Genomic DNA, 19,965 nt, shown 5'->3' on the forward strand with positions numbered 1-19,965 from the left:
TATTGATGTGTATTGAGTATTGATTTTCCATGGAGGTCTATGATGTCCAGTAAACATGAAAAAGAATCTTTTGCTGAATTAGCATCCTCTTAATAAGAAACATACTTGATATTTTTTAAGTCTGTTAACCACTGAATTTTCAATATGGATATTCCAATACTTTATTCCAGAATACTTGCAAATAACTATTATCTACCCTAATTATACTTATTAACTGTTTATTAAAAACATGGCATATTTATAATCATCCCAAAAGACATTCCAATACTAATAGTAATTAGGGAGTTTTAGACAATCTGTGACCTCAAGAGAAGTTTAACTGAATAGACTGCCACTTTACCATTTCAGGTAATCAAATTCCTTTTATCATAACTCAAATGGTTTAAAAACGTGACTAGGAAGAAGCCTATATAAAGCATAGATACTGCTAACTTGCCCATGACTTTAAAAAAATTACCTGCAATTTTGAAACTGGGATTATGCCAGAATATAAATCTGTAATGTGAAAATGTGTTATACTTCATCCCATCATCCTCCAAGTGTGCCTTACAGCCTTTAATGCAGGAAATGGTACAGTACAGTGGGGCAAAAAAGTATTTAGTCAGCCACCAATTGTGCAAGTTCTCCCACTTAAAAAGACGAGAGAGGCCTGTAATTTTCATCATAGGTATACCTCAACTATGAGAGACAAAATGGGGAAAAAAATCCAGAAAATCACATTGTCTGATTTTTAAAGAATTTATTTGCAAATCATGGTGGAAAATAAGTATTTGGTCAATATCAAAAGTTCATCTCAATACTTTGTTATATATCCTTTGTTGGCAATGACAGAGGTCAAACGTTTTCTGTAAGTCTTCACAAGGTTTTCACACACTGTTGCTGGTATTTTGGCCCATTCCTCCATGCAGATCTCCTCTAGAGCAGTGATGTTTTGGGGCTGTTGCTGGGCAACACGGACTTTCAACTCCCTTCAAAGGTTTTCCATGGGGTTGAGATCTGGAGACTGGCTAGGCCACTCCAGGACCTTGAAATGCTTCTTACGAAGCCACTCCTTCGTTGCCCGGGCGGTGTGCTTGGGATCATTGTCATGCTGAAAGACCCAGCCACGTTTCATCTTCAATGCCCTTGCTGATGGAAGGAGGTGTTCACTCAAAATCTCACGATACATGGCCCCATTCATTCTTTCCTTTACATGGATCAGTCGTCCTGGTCCCTTTGCAGAAAAACAGCCCCAAAGCATAATGTTTCCACCCCCATGCTTCACAGTAGGTATGGTGTTCTTTGGATGCAACTCAGCATTCTCTCTCCTCCAAACACGAGGAGTTGAGTTTAGACCAAAACGTTCTACTTTGGTTTCATCTGACCATATGACATTCTCCCAATCCTCTTCTGGATCATCCAAATGCTCTCTAGCAAACTTCGGACGGGCCCGGACATGTACTGGCTTAAGCAGGGGGACACGTCTGGCATTGCAGGATTTGAGTCCCTGGCAGCGTAGTGTGTTACTGATGGTAGCCTTTGTTACTTTGGTCCCAGCTCTCTGCAGGTCATTCACTAGGTCCCCCCATGTGGTTCTGGGATTTTTGCTCACCGTTTTTGTGATCATTTTGACCCCACAGGGTGAGATCTTGCATGGAGCCCCAGATTGAGGGAGATTATCAGTGGTCTTGTATGTCTTCCATTTTCTAATGATTGCTCCCACAGTTGATTTCTTCACATCAAGCTGCTTGCCTATTGCAGATTCAGTCTTCCCAGCCTGGTGCAGGTCTACAATTTTGTTTCTGGTGTCCTTCCACAGCTCTTTGGTCTTGGCCATAGTGGAGTTTGGAGTGTGACTGTTTGAGGTTGTGGACAGGTGTCTTTTATACTGATAACAAGGTCAAACAGGTGCCATTACTGCAGGTAACGAGTGGAGGACAGAGGAGCCTCTTAAAGAAGTAGTTACAGGTCTGTGAGAGCCAGACATCTTGCTTGTTTGTAGGTGACCAAATACTTATTTTCCACCATGATTTGCAAATAAATTCTTTAAAAATCAGACAATGTGATTTTCTGGATTTTCCCCCCCATTTTGTCTCTCATAGTTGAGGTATACCTATGATGAAAATTACAGGCCTCTCTCATCTTTTTAAGTGGGAGAACTTGCACAACTGGTGGCTGACTAAATACTTTTTTGCCCCACTGTATAGAGCTAGAACAGAACCAAAGCCCCTAACGTGATATCAAAGGAGTCATATCACAATTATTTAACTGAGCCCATAATGTTTTTTTTGCTTGATATATTATGTTCTATAGTAACACTGAAGTCAAAATATATGCCCAATGACAAAGTTCAGTCAGGAGAGTTAAATTCCTCATTATTATATGATAGCTACAATTTAGAGAAGAAAATCTAGGAGTTGGTCTTTCCTATAAAAATGCTTACATCATAGCCATTCTTTATTATATCTATTCATATGCATGGGAAAGTACAACTGGTAAAACAAGTTTCAGTTTAAAATTTAGTACAGCGATATATGTTTTTCAGAAAATATTAATTTATACTCTTCTAAAATGATTTGGAAGAAGTGCTTTAGGCCTCACATGAGTGTAGCATCTCTTTGTTAATCATTAAAGCGGTGTGACTTTTCAGATTTTTGAGTGAGCCTGAAAAAAAAAAGATGATGCTTTAAAGGAATAAACTCATTAAAATTAATGCAAGCATTTTTGAATGCTTGAAGTATTTTTTCTCAGGCTCATGCTGAAACCTGGGAAATATCCGGTTAATTTAATGAATAGTAGATAGGTACTATGCTTCCACAGGGTCCAAAGCACTTCTTAGGAATCTTTTCATAAGAAAAGCTAGAAAATATAGCTATATTTAGAGAGAAAAAAAGACATCTCTGTAGTTTAAAATTTAACTCCCTAAGAACTTCCAATATTTTTTCTGAACTTGGACATCACATAATTCAAACTTGTAACAATTCAGGACATTACAAATGATTTTGTGATATCTAACAATTAAATGTTTTTCAGGGGTGGGGGTAGGGAGAGAGCGAGCAGAGCACTTGCACACGCTCTTACCTGAAGCAATGCAATGAAAAGAAAAAAGGCATTAGCAGCTCTCCTGAACTGGGAATAGAGGAACCTTGGCAGGAATGTGATAACATTGTATTTTGCAGTGCTAAGAGACAGAAATTAAAAGCACATAATTAAGATAAAAAATATGTAATATTTGTAATCAGAATTAACTAAGCACTGTATACAGAGAGTATTTTAAGAGTTAATTCAGTATTTGTATGCCTAAATACATATAACTCCTAAGAGATTTGGAAACAAAATTGTAGAATTGCCATTAAATATTCAATATTTATTTTTGTTTCTTACTGTTTTGTAGTTTTACTTTTGGGGCCACAATTCAAAATATAAGAACAGTACAACAACTGGGTTGTAAAAATCTGTGACTGCCATAAGGCAGCAAACAGATAAAGAAAATAGCAAGAAAAAGCTCTTTTGATTTGCACTAAAAATATGTAAGGATACCAAACTATTTTTCCAACTCTCTGAAACCTCTTACAAGTCAGGGATTATAACATTTAAAACACTGTAAAGGTTCGTCATATTATTTTTTTCCAAGTATTCACCCATAATAAAAATTTAGTATGTTAACAAATTCTACCATATTTTTCCTAAACTCCAAAGAGAATACCATTACTATAAATTATTATAATTATATAATAATAATAATAATAAAAAATAATAATATAAGAGTCACTTGGTTGAGATGGGTGGCTATAGAAATTAAATAAATAAAATAATAATCATAGTGTAGAATTGCAAATATTAACAATAACTAGTAACAGATCAGAGATATACATGGGTGAGGTTTAGGGGCATAAATGACTAAAGCAACTTGATTTATTTATTATTTATATGTGATACCACACACACAACAGGTCAGAGCTTGTGCTGCAATTGTGCAACAGTGCTTTGCCTATGAATCAGAATATATAAGTTAATTATACAAAAAGTTAGTTACAAATACCTGACATGATTGCTACAGAATTTAGAGAATTGTGGCTGATTGATAAATATAGTTCTCACTTCCTCTTGATCAGCTAATGATGTCTTCTCTGAAACATCATCTGTCTTCTCATAACCTGTAAAATATTAGAAACTTAACATATACTTAATATGTACATTTAAATACTATGGTTATTCAAATAGAAAAAACTATTTTTAAACATAAGTAGTGAGAAATATTAAAAAAATGCTTTGTACATATTCTAGTACCATTTGTATTGATAAAATTAATTTTTTTAATTCCTATTTAGGATGATTTTATATTTCCCCACTTCATTATTGGCATGGTAGCTTTTTCAATTGCTCAAAGTATTTAAATTGAATATTTTGATTAAACAGAAATAAATTACATTTTAATGTTATTTATTTAATAATATTTATAGCCTGTAGTATACTCTGGGCAGGGACTTACTTATTTGTTAAAGTTTTATATGGTTGAATCTTGCAACTTATAGAGGTTTACAGTAGTAAAACACAAAAAATAATGTGCAGTTAAAACCAAAAATAAATGCCAAGATAACGAAAACCATTAAAATAAAAACAGTGACTGTAATTTTAGTTATGGATAGTCACCAATATTGAGTAACGATAGTTCCCAAAAGTCTTATAGAATACCTCAGTCTTGACTGTTCAGCAAAAAGAAGCTAAGAAGACTATTACACAGGGTGGAGACCACCAAAGATGAACACTGCCTCTAAGCCACTAATCTCATTTGTTGTGAATCAATAATACTCAACATTTTCAACTGCAATGAGCATGCTGAATTGATTGATTCTACCTGGAGAAGGTGGTCTTATAAGTACCTAGAAGCAAAACACTTAAGCAGTTTAAAAGTTAACACTAACATTTTGGATGGACTCTGAAATCTGCTGAAAGCCAGTACAATACCTGAAATATAGTTGTCACATGGCTATATTATAACTGTTCTTGCTTGCTAGCGCATAGACAGTTACATATTACATCAACTGTGGTTTCCAAGTAACCTACAAAGATAATCCCATGTAGATCACATTGCAATAGTCTATTTTGATGGTGATAAGACCTTGTGTTACTATCACCAGGTCCTCTTGCTCCAGAAAAGAGCTACAGCTGGAGTACCAACCAAAGTTAGGTGAAGGCCTCCGCAGTTATGGCTGCCACCTCTTTATCCAATAGTAGTCCTGAGTCTAGAACACTTGAGTCACAGTCCTGCCCCTTCAGGGGACAGTGCCATCCCATCCAAGATTATAAATGGAGTAGAGAGGAAACCAGATAGTTGTTGGGAAAACTGAACTGTTTTGTTAGGATTAAACTTCAGCTTTGTTTTCTCTCATATAGATTTGTCCAGCTTCCAAATACTAGGCCAAGACTTTAGCCTGGCCCAGGATGATGGTTTAATATCAACATACACAAAGTGAAGCCAATGTAGGTCTCAAGAAGCTATCTGAGGCCTCCTATCATCAGTAGAACCTCCCAACAAGACCCCTTAGTATTCATGGGCCTTATATTCATACTTCTGGTGCCCACACTGGTGAATAACTGGGACCTAGCCCAACATTCTAGTCTCTGCCCTCAGTTGTAAAGTTACAATAACTGTGCCTCCCAAAACCAGTGACCAAAGGTATTCCAAAAACCAATGCCCTTGACGTACACTTTGTCCACTGCTTCTCTAGGACATGTAGCTCTTAGCCTGCCACCTGGTTTTTCTGCCCTGAGTATCATCATCTCTGGGACGCCACTCACGGCGAGTTCATTCCAATCATCCAAAGTCTCCCTCTTTATTCTGAGGCCTCCTTCCACCTTCCTTTCTTTCCTCTTTCAATCCAAACACTGGTTTTGGGGTCTTTACCACCATCCAGAACCATCATACCCTTAATCTGCTTCCTGCAGGTCTAACTTTCCAGTTGCAACTACTCCTTCTCAGTTTCTTTCCTCTCTGCAACCATCTTCTCCCTCTTCCATTCTCTAAATCTTCATTTCTTCAGCCATGGCTGAACTGTCAGCTTCCACTTCTCCTTTTCAATTCCAGTGATCTATTGCAGCACTCTGTGGTCTCACTCACTCTCTGCTCCCCAATCCCAATCTCACTCATTTTCTACTCTTCTTCAACACATTCCTCCACCATCTTTGTAAGCCATTACCTAATTAACCCCTTTGCTCAGCTGTAAGGCTCATCTATCCATCCAAATTCATAGAATTATTTAGAAATTGTTTTTATTGAGTTATCTATAAATATATTACAATTCAGTTGCATGTTGCAAGAAATAACAATTACATTGTAATTCTTAACGCTAATTACATCTTTTAGTTGTAAGTATATTCTATCTCTCCTTCATGGATCACTGCCTTGTCGTAGTGAAGGGGCTTGCGTAGCTCAGTGAAGCCATGAGCTATACTGTGCAGGGCCACCCAAGACGGACAGGTCATGACAGAGAGTTCTGACAAAATGTGGTCCACTGGAGAAGGAAATGGCAACCCACTCCAGTATCCTTGCCAAGAAAACCCCATGGACAATGTTAAAAGGCTAAAAGATATGACGCCGGAAGATGAGCCCCTCAGGTCGGAAGGTGTCCAATATGCTACTGGGGAAGAGCGGAGGGCAATTCCAAGTAGCTCCAGAAAGAGTGAAGCGGCTGGGCCAAAGCCGAAAGGACGTTCAGCTGTGGATGTATCTGGAAGCGAAAAGAAGGTCCGATGCTGTAAAGAACAATATTGTATAGGTACCTGGAATGTAAGATCTATGAACCAAGGCAAGCTGGATGTGGTCAAACATGAGATGACAAGATTGAACATCGACATCTTGGGAATCAGCGAACTTAAATGGACGGGCATGGGTGAATTTAATTCGGGTGACCATTATATCTACTACTGTGGGCAAGAAACTCTTAGAAGAAATGGAGTTGCACTCATAGTCAGTAAGAGAGTGGGAAAGGCAGTAATGGGGTACAACCTCAAAAACGACAGAATGATCTCAGTGCGTATCCAAGGCAAACCATTCAATATCACAGTCATCCAAGTCTATGCCCCAACCACTGATGCTGAAGAAGCTGAAGTTGACCGCTTCTATGAAGACCTACAACACCTTCTAGAACTAGCACCAAAAAAAAAATAAATAAAAATGTCCTTTTCATCATAGGGGATTGGAATGCTAAAGTAGGAAGTCAAGAAGTAATTGGAATAACAGGCAAGTTTGGCCTTGGAGTACAAAATGAAGCAGGGCAAAGGCTAATAGAGTTCTGTCAAGAGAACAAGCTAGTCATAGCAAACACTCTTTTCCAACAACACAAGAGACGACTCTACACATGGACATCACCAGATGGTCAATACCGAAACCAGATTGATTATATACTTTGCAGCCAAAGATGGAGAAGCTCTATACAGACAGCAAAAACAAGACCAGGAGCTGACTGTGGCTCAGATCATGAGCTTCTTACTGCAAAATTTAGGCTTAAATTGAAGAAAGTAGGGAAAACCACTAGACCACTCAGGTATGACTTAGATCATATTCCTTGTGAGTACACAGTGAAGGTGATGAATAGATTTAGAGGATTAGATTTGGTAGACAGAGTGCCTGAAGAACTATGGACGGAGGTCCGTAACACTGTACAGGAGGCAGCAACTAAAACCATCCCAAAGAAAAAGAAATGCAAGAAAGCAAAATGGCTGTCTGATGAGGCTTTACAAATAGCTGTGGAAAGAAGGAATGCGAAAAGCAAGGGTGAAAGGGAAAGATATAAGCAACTGAATGCAGATTTCCAGAGAATAGCAAGGAGAGATAAGAAGGCCTTCTTAAATGAACAATGCAAAGAAATTGAGGAAAACAATAGAATGGGGAAGACTAGAGATCTCTACAAGAAAATTGGAGATATGAAAGGAACGTTTAGTGCAAAGATGGGCATGATAAAGGACAAAAAAGGCAGGGACCTAACAGAAGCAGAAGAGATTAAGAAGAGGTGGCAAGAATACACAGAAGAACTATACAAGAAAGATCTTAATGTCCCTGATGTCCACGCTGGTGTGATCACTGACCTTGAGCCAGACATCCTAGAGAGTGAAGTCAAGTGGGCCTTAGGAAGCATTGCTAACAACAAAGCTAGTGGAGATGACAGTATTCCAGCCGAGTTATTTAAAATACTAAAAGATGATGGTGTTAAAGTGCTGCACTCAATATGCCAGCAAGTTTGGAAAACGCAACAGTGGCCACGGGATTGGAAAAGGTCAGTTTATGTTCCAATTCCAAAGAAGGGCAACGCCAAAGAATGCTCAAACTATCGCACAATTGCACTCATTTCACATGCTAGCAAGGTTATGCTCAAAATCCTACAAGCTAGGCTTCAGCAATACATGAACCGAGAACTACCAGATGTACAAGCTGGGTTTCGAAGAGGCAGAGGAACTAGAGATCAAATCGCCAACATTCGCTGGATCATGGAGAAAGCACGAGAGTTCCAGAAAAATATCTACTTCTGCTTCATTGACTATGCAAAAGCCTTTGATTGTGTGGATCACAACAAACTGTGGCAAATTCTTAGAGATGGGAGTACCAGACCACCTTACCTGTCTCCTGAGAAATCTGTATGCGGGCCAAGAAGCAACAGTCAGAACCGGTCATGGAACAACCGATTGGTTCAAAATAGGGAAAGGTGTACGACAAGGCTGTATACTGTCACCCTGCTTATTTAACCTATATGCAGAGTACATCATGAGAAATGCCAGGCTGGAAGAATCACAAGCCGGAATTAAGATTGCAGGGAGAATCATCAACAACCTCAGATATGCGGACGATACCACCGTAATGGCAGAAAGTGAAGAAGAACTAAAGAGCCTCTTGATGAGGGTGAAAGAGGAGAGTGCAAAAGCTGGCTTGAAACTCAACATTAAAAAAACTAAGATCATGGCATCTGGACCCATCAATTCCTGGCAAATAGAAGGGGTAGAAATGGAAGCAGTAACAGACTTCATTTATTTGGGCTCCAAGATCACCGCAGATGGAGACTGCAGCCATGAAATTAAAAGACGCTTGCTCCTTGGGAGGAAAGCTATGGCAAGCCTAGATAGCATATTAAAAAGCAGAGACGTCATCTTGCCGACAAAGATCCGCATAGTCAAAGCTATGGTTTTTCCAGTAGTAATGTATGGCTGTGAGAGCTGGACCATAAAGAAGGCTGAGCGCCGAAGAATTGATGCCTTTGAACTGTGGTGCTGGAGAAGACTCTTGAGAGTCCCCTGGACTGCTAGGAGGTCAAACCAGTCAATCTTAAAGGAAATCAACCCTGATTGCTCATTGGAAGGATCGATAATGAAGCTCAAGCTCAGATATTTTGGTCACCTAATGCGAAGAGAGATCTCTTTGGAGAAGACCCTGATGCTGGGAAAGATTGAAGGCAAAAGGAGAAGAGGACGGCAGAGGATGAGATGGTTAGATAGCATCACTGAAGCAATGAGCATGAAACTGAGCAAACTCAGGGAGGCAGTGAAGGACAGGAAGGCCTGGCGCAATATGGTTCATGGGGTCACGAAGAGTCGGACACGACTTAACGACTAAACAACAACAACAAAGCAAAGCAAAGCTGAGTAAGATCATAAGCACAGTTGCCGTTTCACTTAGTGACCCTTCTGCTTAATGTCTGAGTTGCCGGTCCCAATTGTGGTAATTAAACGAGGACTACCTATATAAGCAATCAACCTGATGCACCACTATACAAGGGGAACCTTCCTGGGCCCTAAGGAGAACACAAGAAGTCTCAAGTCCAGAGTCCCTGAAGATTACACTCCTTGAAAAGTAGGACCCTTAGCAAGCTATCTCATTCAGATGCAAAAAATAGTCACTGAGCCATGTAAGGTTTTAAGGATTACACCCAGCACCCTGAATTACACCTGGTAGCTAACTAGAATCCTGCAATGCTGTTACATGTGTGAAAGCTGGTGTCCCCATAACCACCCAGCAGCTGAAGCTTCCAGTTGGCTTTCAAGGGCAGAACCATCTACTCAGCATTGCAATAATCTAGCAATGAGATGAGAAGGGGAGTGTTAGGGTTTTTCTTAATATGATATAGAACATAGACACAAAGACTGCATTTGTTTTTTCCACAAAAAACTGTTTTATTGTACAAAATTAAATTCCTATTCCTTACTTCTAAACTTAATGCTAATTCTATACCTGTTTCTATTTTCCTAGCTATCTTATTCTGTCTTCCTATTACTATGTTTACAACTTTCTATTATTTAACCTATAAATTTCTATCTCTCTGTTTCTCTATGTTTTGTAGTACTATGTTTTCCTACCTTAACTATTTCTTAGCTCTTAAAATATTTCCTTCCCCCCCAGGTCTTCAGGTCTTGTACCCAATCTCAGTCCATTTGCTTGCGAAAACCCTTTTCTCTCTTCTACAGACTTGCAAATGGGTTTTTCTCTCCCCCACCCCCCAACACGCACAGTCTTCTGTTGCTGGAGCTGGTTTTTGGAGTTCTGCAACTGGGCTGCTGCACGCAGTGGGCTTGCTTGGGTTTGTAGACTCTGGCTGGGCTCTTTTCCTCCCGTCTCACAGCTCTGCCTCTCAGTGATCTTGCAGTTTTCTCTTGCTGCTTGAGTGCTGCTGAGGTGCTTGCCTTTGGGTTGGAGGTTTCTGTTTCCCCGCATCTCTGTTGTCTTCCTACTTTGACACATCCACACAATGCTTGCTTTAGATTCCCTTTTATGAAGCAAACTCTCCAGTTAAGGAGAAGGGCTGTTTTAACCCTCCTTCTCAGGCAACACCAAAACGATCTCAGGAGGGAAAAATACCTACTCAATTTGGGTGGTATTCTTCCACAGGCATAGATCTCTTGAGTAAAGTTTCCTGATCCAGAAAAGCTACAACTAGCACACAAGACATAATTGTGCTGGCAGGAGATGTGCGGCCAGAAAGACTCCAAATTGCAGGGCAACTGCATCTGGGGGAATGCTACCCCATTCAGAGTCAAAGAAGGGCTATCCATCTGCTACTCCATCTGCTTCTGAATCCACAGCCACTCCGTCTTGGTACACTTCAATTAAAGCCTGTTTTTCCCCATCCAAACCTAACAGCCTCCAGGCACTGGGTCAGAACCTCTTCTGCATCTCCTATCCAGCTCAGGATGCAGATATATAATGGGTATCATCAGCCTATTGATGACATCTTACTCCATGCTAGCAAATGACCCTCTCCCAGTGATTTCATGTAGAAGTTAAACAGCAGGGGGAAGAATGAGCTCTGCTGCAACTTATAATAGAGTTGTCTCTGATAATTTTTAAAAAATTTATGTCACATCAATAAAAGATCACAGATGAAGTTTTACTTCAGCCTTCATTCCCTGCTTCCGAGCATATGACTGGTTATATTTAGAAACAGAACTATGGTGTAACAAAATAAAGGGTTGCACCTGTGCTTCTGCTCTTCCTTCAACCTGCATCTGGGCATCCCAGTAGGGACTGGGAAGTAGAGGGCAGGCTGCAAATGCTCTGCTCTGAATCACATGACCAAATGGGAAGAGGGAGGGTTTTAGAATTGGACATAGATATGCACTGGGAGATTTTTTCCCATAGATCCAGTCTGATCCAGTGCATTCTCAAAACTTGATCTTCCTTTTGCCAGTTTCTCCTACAACACATTTGGATGAGTTGTTTAGTTGTCAGAGAGTTATCCTAACTAACTCTTTGCAAACTGGCATTCATTCACCCTAAGACTGAAAAAATCTCAATAACTTACACTGAAGCCAGTGAACCTATAGATGTTACAGTATTACAGGTCAAAGCTTTATTTTAATTAATTTCCTAATTTTAATCTTTGGAGCACTGGACATCTAAGATCAGAAGGATGCCTAAGGGGCCACTTGTTCTAATATATTACCTTCTGCATTTCAGAGTTCAGCATTTTTATCACTATTACAGGTTTAGTAGACATGAGAGGGGTTCTTTCCTGAATTGTCTCTTACAACACAGACTGCACTACTATACAGGATGGATCCATCTAGTAAATGATGGAATGTTTTTTTACAGTTAAGTTTTACCTGTTCCAGGAAGTACACTGTTTTTGAGGAGATTCTGCCTTGTTTTGAGATTTTTCTCATAAGAGTTTTAATCATCATGAAAGGTGATGTTAGGATTAAAATTATTTTTATTAAAAAGAAAACAAGGCTTTATGAAACTTAAAATAATTTGGGATTGAGCTATTATACCAACAATGTACAATAATAACACATATTTTAAATCCAAATCCTATTGAACTTTAATGTAGATCAGGACAAAGATGCCTTCTATCTCCATTGCTGTTCATTATAGCTATGCAACCCTTGGCTCAACAATTAAGACAGAATATGTATATTACAGGAGTCAATAAAGGGGTGGAGAAATATTAATTTGATACACTGGCAATGTTTTACTCAGGTTGTCAGATCCACTTAAAACATCTGAAGCATTAAAAGAGGAACTGATAGATTTTGAAGAAGTCTTAGGCCTATGTATTAATCTGCAGAAATCAGAATATTTTAATATTTTGGAAGGAAGCAGAAAAAATTAAGAGAAAGATTGGGTATTATTTTGTATAATAAGCAGATTAGATATCGGTGTATTAAGATTACAAGCAACCAAATAAACCGTTTCATGTTAATTATACTCCATTATGGACAGATACTTTGCCAAATAGTAAAAAAATAAATATGAATTAGAATGGTAGAATAATAGCTGTGAAAATGATGCTTCTCTATTTTCTTTAAAACTGTATTATGAGGACTACCAATTGCACCCTTTAGTCTCTATAATAAGGGACACTACAAAGCCATAAGTTCAAATGGAGCTTGTAGAGATAAACAACAGATCAGTACAATACTGTATTTTAAGTAAAATAAGGACCCTGCACCTGTGGGCAGACGCTAGGAAGAAAAAAAATGCAGACCTTTTAAAGGAAATGAATAATAGGTATTAAAAGTGCAATTAAAATGTACATTTAAAATAAAATATGTCATGAAAGACAATGTAAACCTTTTTTTTTTAGATTGTTTTATCCTGCCTTTATTATTTTTATAAATAACTTAAGGTGGCAAACATACCTAATACCCCTTCCTCCTCCAGTTTTTTCCACAACAACCACCCAGTGAGGTGAATTGTGCTGAGAGGGAGGGACTGGCCCAAAGTCACCCCGCTGGCTTTCGTGCCTCAGGCGGGCCTAGAACTCCCAGTCTCCTGGTTTCTGGCCTGGGGCTTTACCACTACACCAAACTGGCTCTTAGAAAATGGCACCTTTTCTATGCTTTTTGCTACTATCACCTTTCTGCATCCTGATGTCAGTGAGAAAGACAGAGAAGCACAAAATTGGAAGAAACTAGGTTTATTCAACTTGCAGGACTTCTATAGAGATAAAAATCCTATTAGAAAAGATTTTTTTTCTGTTGACTCTACAAAGAATTCTTGTTTCTTGGTTGGAATAGTACAGTATTAGAACATTTCTTTTAAAAAGTAAAATAACAAGTACTAAGATTCTAATAGAATTCAAAAATACAATTTAAAACAGGTAGACAAGAATCAAAGATTTAATATCAATAATTTATAAAAAACATTTTGATGATAATCTGTGGTACCTTAATATAATATAAGAGACAAATCTAGAAATGGAGGAATGGAGGAGTTGAACAAAATGTGGCAAAATTACCTTATATATCGATTTTGTCACAAACAAATGTCACAGAAAATCATTCAAACACAGTATAATATTCCAGGCAAGATCAGTGCATATTAATAAAAGAATCATGTTGAATCATTTACAGGATGAGATGAAGAACTAAGAACTAAACATATATTTACTTATGGTGGACCTACAGTAAATTAAGGAATTTTAGGAAAGTGATTTTCAAGAAAGAAAATAAAATTACTCAGTGGGAAATTGATATGATTCCTAGCTAGCACTACTACATATTTTTGTCCCACAAATGTATCTTTAAAACATAAAATTGTTGATTGTTTTATGATGACAGCTTGGCATTTGTTAGGTTTTGGAAGAACTTGGATATAGCAAATTTGATTACTTGAAAGAAGGTATACAATACTGCATTATTAGAAAAACCAATGATTAAATTCTGGATAATTAGGAAACAGGCAAAATTAGACTCATGTATAGATGAGTTGAATAAGGTTATCAATTTGATAAATCCAAGAAACAGTAGTAGAAATCCTCTCAAGGATATGAAAAACTGTGGAAAATATGAAAATTATTCTCCTCTACTGTAAAAATGTATGTCTAAGTATGTTGAGATAGTGTATGTACAAACACAGTTTAATTATACGAAACAATTTTATGGACTAAACTGCAGGAGAACAATATTTGTAATAATGTAAAATAATATTAAAAACGACTTTATGTTCTCATATATGCACAGGCATAAATTTGTACGACTCATAGAATAAACCCGAATAGGTTTGAAATAAAGTTAGCTTTCAGATTTTTGTTGCTTACATTTGCATTAACAATATGGTCAAATAATTCAGTAACTGGTTTCAGCAATATTACCCCCATCTAGAACGACAGTAGATTGTACTACAGTATGTGCTTGATACTAAACTATTACCTAAGCTAATCCATAAGAACTGTGGAGTCCTGGGTGCTCTCCGAGCTTGGTTGTTGCTTGCAGACATTTCATTATCTGACTAGGTAATATCACCAGTGTTAGTGAGTGTGGGGTTTGCTCTTTTGTAAGTTATTTGGCTATGAGGACTTTTTCATATATTTCAAATACAACAGTTTGCAAATATATGATTAGTCATTTTAAAACTAAGGTTTCCGATAGGCACTCAAACTCAAAAATAATCATTCAACATTTACATGTTGAAATGTTTACAAATACATTTAGATTTAAAACTGTATTTTGTAGTTCTATTTAATGAAACTGCTTTTTCCCTTTAAAGTGTCAGTTTCACAAACAAATATCTTATGAAGCAGGAAGGGAAGAAGTTCAGAGGGCAAAAGGCACTAGGAAACAGCTTTTTAATGAGGATTATTGGAAGCAGCCATGGTTAAAGATCTCCATCCCTGCAATGCTAATTAGGATTGCTGAGGAAAAGAGGCCTGTTCTTCCCCACAGCAATCTTGATCAAGAACAATGAGGAGGTTTTACCCTCTTTCCCAGCTCCAAACTTCCTTCAGGAAGTATCACTGTTTTTTATTAGGGAAACTCTGGGGATACCATTAAACACTTCCACAATGACTGTATGCAAATGCAAAATGGAGAAAAAATCATTTATGTGGGAAATAATGTAAGGGAATGTATTTAAATAGGTTCTACACATCAGCTCTGCTTGTTTAGCCCTGCATTAAGATGTAAAAGATGCTTCAAAATTATTTCCAGAGTATCTTAAGAATTTGTGCTACCTTCACCTCACTAGCTAGAACATGTGGCTGAAACTTTGCTGAACTATAAGAAGTTTTATGTGACTTCCAGAACAAATTAGAATTTCCCAGTGCCCACAACCTTTATTTGGGAATAAACTGTATTAGGTGTTATGATTAAGAACAAAATATGTTATTCTTAGAAAAACTTTCTTTTCCTGGAAAAACAAATATGCCCTTCCATATTGAATTGTTCTCTCAGTCTACTGGTGTAGGCTTTCATAGCTGGCATTAATGTAGCATTGATGAGCTTTGGGGGTTAAGAAAAAGAAAAGTAGACCATGGCCATTCAGCCCCAAAGCTCATCACTGCTTTATATTCTCATAGTCATTTTTTTAAAACAAGAAAATAATATATAGCCTTGTCCCTCTGAGATGAAAAATCTTTCTGAGTTACAGTAACTTCTGCGATCCTCCCTTAAATGAAATGGGATAAAATTATTCCATCCCCTTTCTGGGTAATCTTTGTACCTCTTTTCCTCCAATAGCCTAGCTCATGTGATTGGTAACAACAGGTGGAAGCAGTTTATCAGCCTCACTGCTCAAGAAGAGAAAAAAATTAACTGAACATATTTTTTTACATACCAAATGGCATTCTGTAGACTCATTTAAAACTAAGAAGAAATGAATGTATTTTATGTTTCATAAGAAACGTTATTTCTTTTTAATATAGAATGGCAAAACAAAGGTAAGCACATTATTTAAAATGCCACATTCAATCATGCTCACAAAAATGAAACTGAAACCTTGCAATAATTTATTCAGATTTATTCCTTCCACAGTAATGCTCTCAACTCTACTATATGATAAATATTAGTTGCTAACTCTAATGACTACTATGAAGTCACTGTTAAAACTAATAGAGAAACAGAATACTGCTATCTGTAGAAAATTTCAAATGTACTAGTTTACAGAAAGTCCAATAAACTTATATTTCTCTATTGTACTGCTACTACTATAAATTAGTTATGTACAGATTTATTATCACAAGTGGTTTATGAAGTAGTTTATCTTCAAATATTAATGTCTAATGTTTCAGCCACATATTAATATACTTCTATACAATTATATAAATATATCTACACATTTTAATATTGTAATGAAAAGCTGGGATGGCTCTTGACTGTTTATCTGATTAATGCTAAGAAATATTTCTTCTCTGCAGAAAAAGGGATACAATAAAAATATTTACAGTGGAATAAACCATGACAAAAGCTTTTATCACAATATTTTACTTAGTACTGTATTACACCAGATATATACAGAACTTTCTTTTTTGTATCAGCAGAACAAAAATAAAGCAAATACACAGAAAAAAACTTTCACTTGCAGATACTACTATTGCAGATATTGGCTATAAAAATAAACGTCATATCAAGAGCTCTTTTTATTACCCATTTCAGAGGTTACAAATCAGTGCAATACTATTTTTGACAAATTAAACTAGGTATATATTGTCTCAATGTGGAATGCTGGAACTGAACAGGACTGAACTGTTCATCAATTTCTTAGTTACATTAAGAAATGCTAAATGGGTTGATTTATCAAGTTTGCCTTTCCAGCTCTGGAAATTACAAAAAATAATTTAATTAAAAAAACCTTCCAAAAGTAGAATAATAATTTTAATCGATACTGAATTGGAGAAAGTGCCATCTATATTTCTCAAAACGTACTGTGGCATTTAATTTTATTTTAAATATATCAACTGAAACTTATTATGACATTTCTGACTATTAAAAGAAAACACATTCTCTAATACTATTGTTCAGATAGGTAAATGTTTGCAAAATTTTCCCCATATTGCAACAGAACACAGCTTTCTACTCATCTAAATCTGAGCCCCAGTAGTCCTGATATTGCAACGCAATTGCATTACTGTATATTACTGTTTGAAGAGATTTGGAGCTAGGTAAGCAGAAGCTGCTCATTTGATCGCAAACCTAAGGGATACAGTCCAGAATGGGTTATTTTCCTCTGTTCCTTCTTATGCTGCAGGGAAAACCGAGCTATACGACATGAGACCAAGAGATGTAATCTCACAGTGTGCAACTAGGCTTCTCCATTTACCTTCTGCTACAGGAAGGTCTTCCCTATAATACAAATAAATCTTTTTGTTTGGACTCCTTTAACTCCAGCCACAACTTGGGGGCAAGATTAAGACTGAATGAGATACACCTCATAAATCGTCAAGGGCTCGAGCAGCCAAACCTCTGAAGTTCAAATGCTAGCAACATTTTATCATTCTTTAAGCAATAACCCCCCTCAATTCGTTTTGGGCTATTCTTTCACTCCTTTTATTTCAGTAAAGGCGAGTTAACATTTTCCCTAATACCTGAACATTCCCAGAAACTGAGAAACCTGAGGTTATTTATCTCCATTCCACAGGCCTATGACCACCACATCCACTCTCTGTGTCAGTGTTTCAACAATTTTATTCTGTTTCTTTCATTATAACATGAAATAGTCCTGAAAACACACAGCAAACAGCAAAAGCCATGAAAGCAGAATTTTAACATGCCAGGAGAGCCACTTTCTATTTCCTGTGTGAAATATAACATGAAGTTAAAGTAAAAAGTTAAAGATGTTTGAATCAAGCTTGACTTCTGCAGCCTTGAGACCCATCCAAGACTATTCAGCTCTGGCCCTGCTTAGCCTCCTCACCCAGCCAGGGGCTGCCAACCCCTAAGGCCATCAAACATTATTTATTATTGGTATTTCCACGAAACATATGACTATTTAATTATTGGGGAAGGGGTGTGAGTTGATTGGGAAAAGAAACTCAATCCAAGAGCAGAAGAACAGAAGGACGATCCAAAGATGGAAGAACTGTCAAAAGCAGATACCTAGACATGCCGGTTATTTTCCCACTAGTGACTTACAGTGTTTTCTAGAGCAGTGTTTCTCAAGCTCCACCACTTTAAGAGGAGTGGGCTCCAACTCCCAGGATTCCCCAGCCAGCGTGCTGGGTGGGGAATCCTGGGAGTTGAAGTCCACACCTCTTAAAGTTGCTGGGGTTGAGAAACACTGCTCTAAGAGCCAGCCAATCCGAGTTGTGCCACGCAGGGATGGGTATAAGGGGTGGTCAAACAAGTCAAAATGGCAGCCGTGACAGCATCAGACCTCCCCCCCGCACGGATGGATGTGAAAGGGGGCGGGGCTTGGGCCGGGAGCACGGCTGCCGCCTCTGCGGGCGCCCCCGGCCGTATCCCCGCGAGGGTGGCCGAGGATGCTTCCCGGCGGGAAAGGGGCCGGAGAGGAACAGGTGCCGCGGGCAGAGGGAGAGGCGCGCGGCCCCCGAGGGGCTTCGTCCGCGGGCCGCGCAGCGAGGGGGCTGGGGGGCGGCCTCCTCGCCCTCCGGAGCCCGGTCTGCCCCACGGGGACGCGGGAGGGCGCAGGCGGGGCTCCCTCACGCGCCGCCGGGCTCGGGCGCTGCTGCCCGACGAGGCGGCGGCGGCGGCGAACGAAGACGCCGCCTCGCCGGCCGCTCGCGCGGCTCGGGGGGCGTGAGGCGCCGCCGTCCCCGGGCGCGAGGGCTCTCCTCAGCCGGGCTCCGGACGTCTTCCCCAGCGCCGGCCACTCACCCTCCGCCCTGAACCGCAGCTCCGAGACGGTCTTCTGCACGGCGGGCATCTCGCCTCAAGCGCGGCGGCTCCAGCGGCGGCCGCCCGGGAAGGGCTGCGGCGCTCGTCCTCGCCGACCGCCCGCCTCGCGCGCGCGCTGCCTCGCGCCCGCGGCTCCAGCGGGCAGGGGAGAGCCGTTGCGCCGGTCGCTCGCTCGCTCGCGCCCGCCCTCCCTGCCGGGACCCCGCGGCCGCAGCCACTCGGAGGCCCGCGGGACCCGCGCCTGCGCGCCCGAGCCAGCCCCGCCGCTCTCCGCGGGCCAACTGCCGGCGAGCGCGCGAGCGCCGGGACTGGCGCGCTCCTCCCCCGCCCCCGCCATGCCGGCCCGCCCGCCGCCGCCGCCGCCCGGAATGTACCAACTCCTTCCCCGAACGGCGCCCGCTCCGTCGGCGCGGCTGGGCTTCTCGTGGCCGGAGCCCGGAGCGCGTGGCGGGGAAAGAGGCGTTTTTCCCCCCCCGCCGCGCGGGGTCCTGCCTCCCCGGCAGGCCTGGCCGCGCCCCTCGCGCTCCCGCGGGCCGATAATGGAACGAGCCGCCGCTGGGGCGGGCCGTCGCCTGACAGGAGCGGAGGCGGGAGGAGAAGGGCCCGAGCTCCGAGGGGGCGGTCGGGCGGGGGGGCGCTCCTGGCCCCGCCGAGGCCCAGGCCCAGGCCCAGGCTCCCGCCCCGCCTTCTCGGGCTCCCCCTCAGGGCGAACGCGCTGGCGGGAAGCGGCGGATGGGAGACCACCAGGAAATTCCCAAGGGGGCAGGCTGGCGGGAAGCGGCGGGGAAAATAGTGGGGAAAATAGAGGCAGGCGTATTAGGCATGTTTGCCCCCTTGAGGTATGTGCGTGTCTGTGTATAAAAAATAAAAGGCAGGACAAAAATATCATCATCATCATCATCATCATCACTGGTGACTGTATCACCATAA

The 19,965-nt window shown here is 40.3% G+C and overlaps 1 protein-coding gene across 4 annotated transcripts in view; it reads right to left on the bottom strand.

The window, feature by feature from the left end:
- ATP8A1 (ATPase phospholipid transporting 8A1) overlaps positions 1-19,343 on the bottom strand; it is a 102,837-nt gene extending 83,494 nt beyond the window's left edge. For all 4 annotated transcript variants that reach the window (XM_088131099.1, XM_088131096.1, XM_088131098.1 and 1 more), the window contains exons 1-3: positions 19,015-19,343; positions 4,022-4,136; positions 3,061-3,160 (exon numbers count right to left, since the gene is read on the bottom strand). In XM_088131099.1, coding sequence (XP_087987225.1) covers positions 3,061-3,160; positions 4,022-4,136; positions 19,015-19,063 — 264 coding nt within the window. In that variant the 5' untranslated portion in view covers positions 19,064-19,343. The remainder of the gene's footprint in view (positions 1-3,060; positions 3,161-4,021; positions 4,137-19,014) is intronic.
- Positions 19,344-19,965: the final 622 nt, after the last annotated feature.

This window comes from Python bivittatus, unplaced genomic scaffold, assembly GCF_059951505.1.
Source record: "Python bivittatus isolate LINGU-HERP-01145 unplaced genomic scaffold, Pbiv_v1 ctg000970_np1212, whole genome shotgun sequence".
In the NCBI taxonomy this organism is placed as follows: Eukaryota; Metazoa; Chordata; class Lepidosauria; order Squamata; family Pythonidae; genus Python; species Python bivittatus.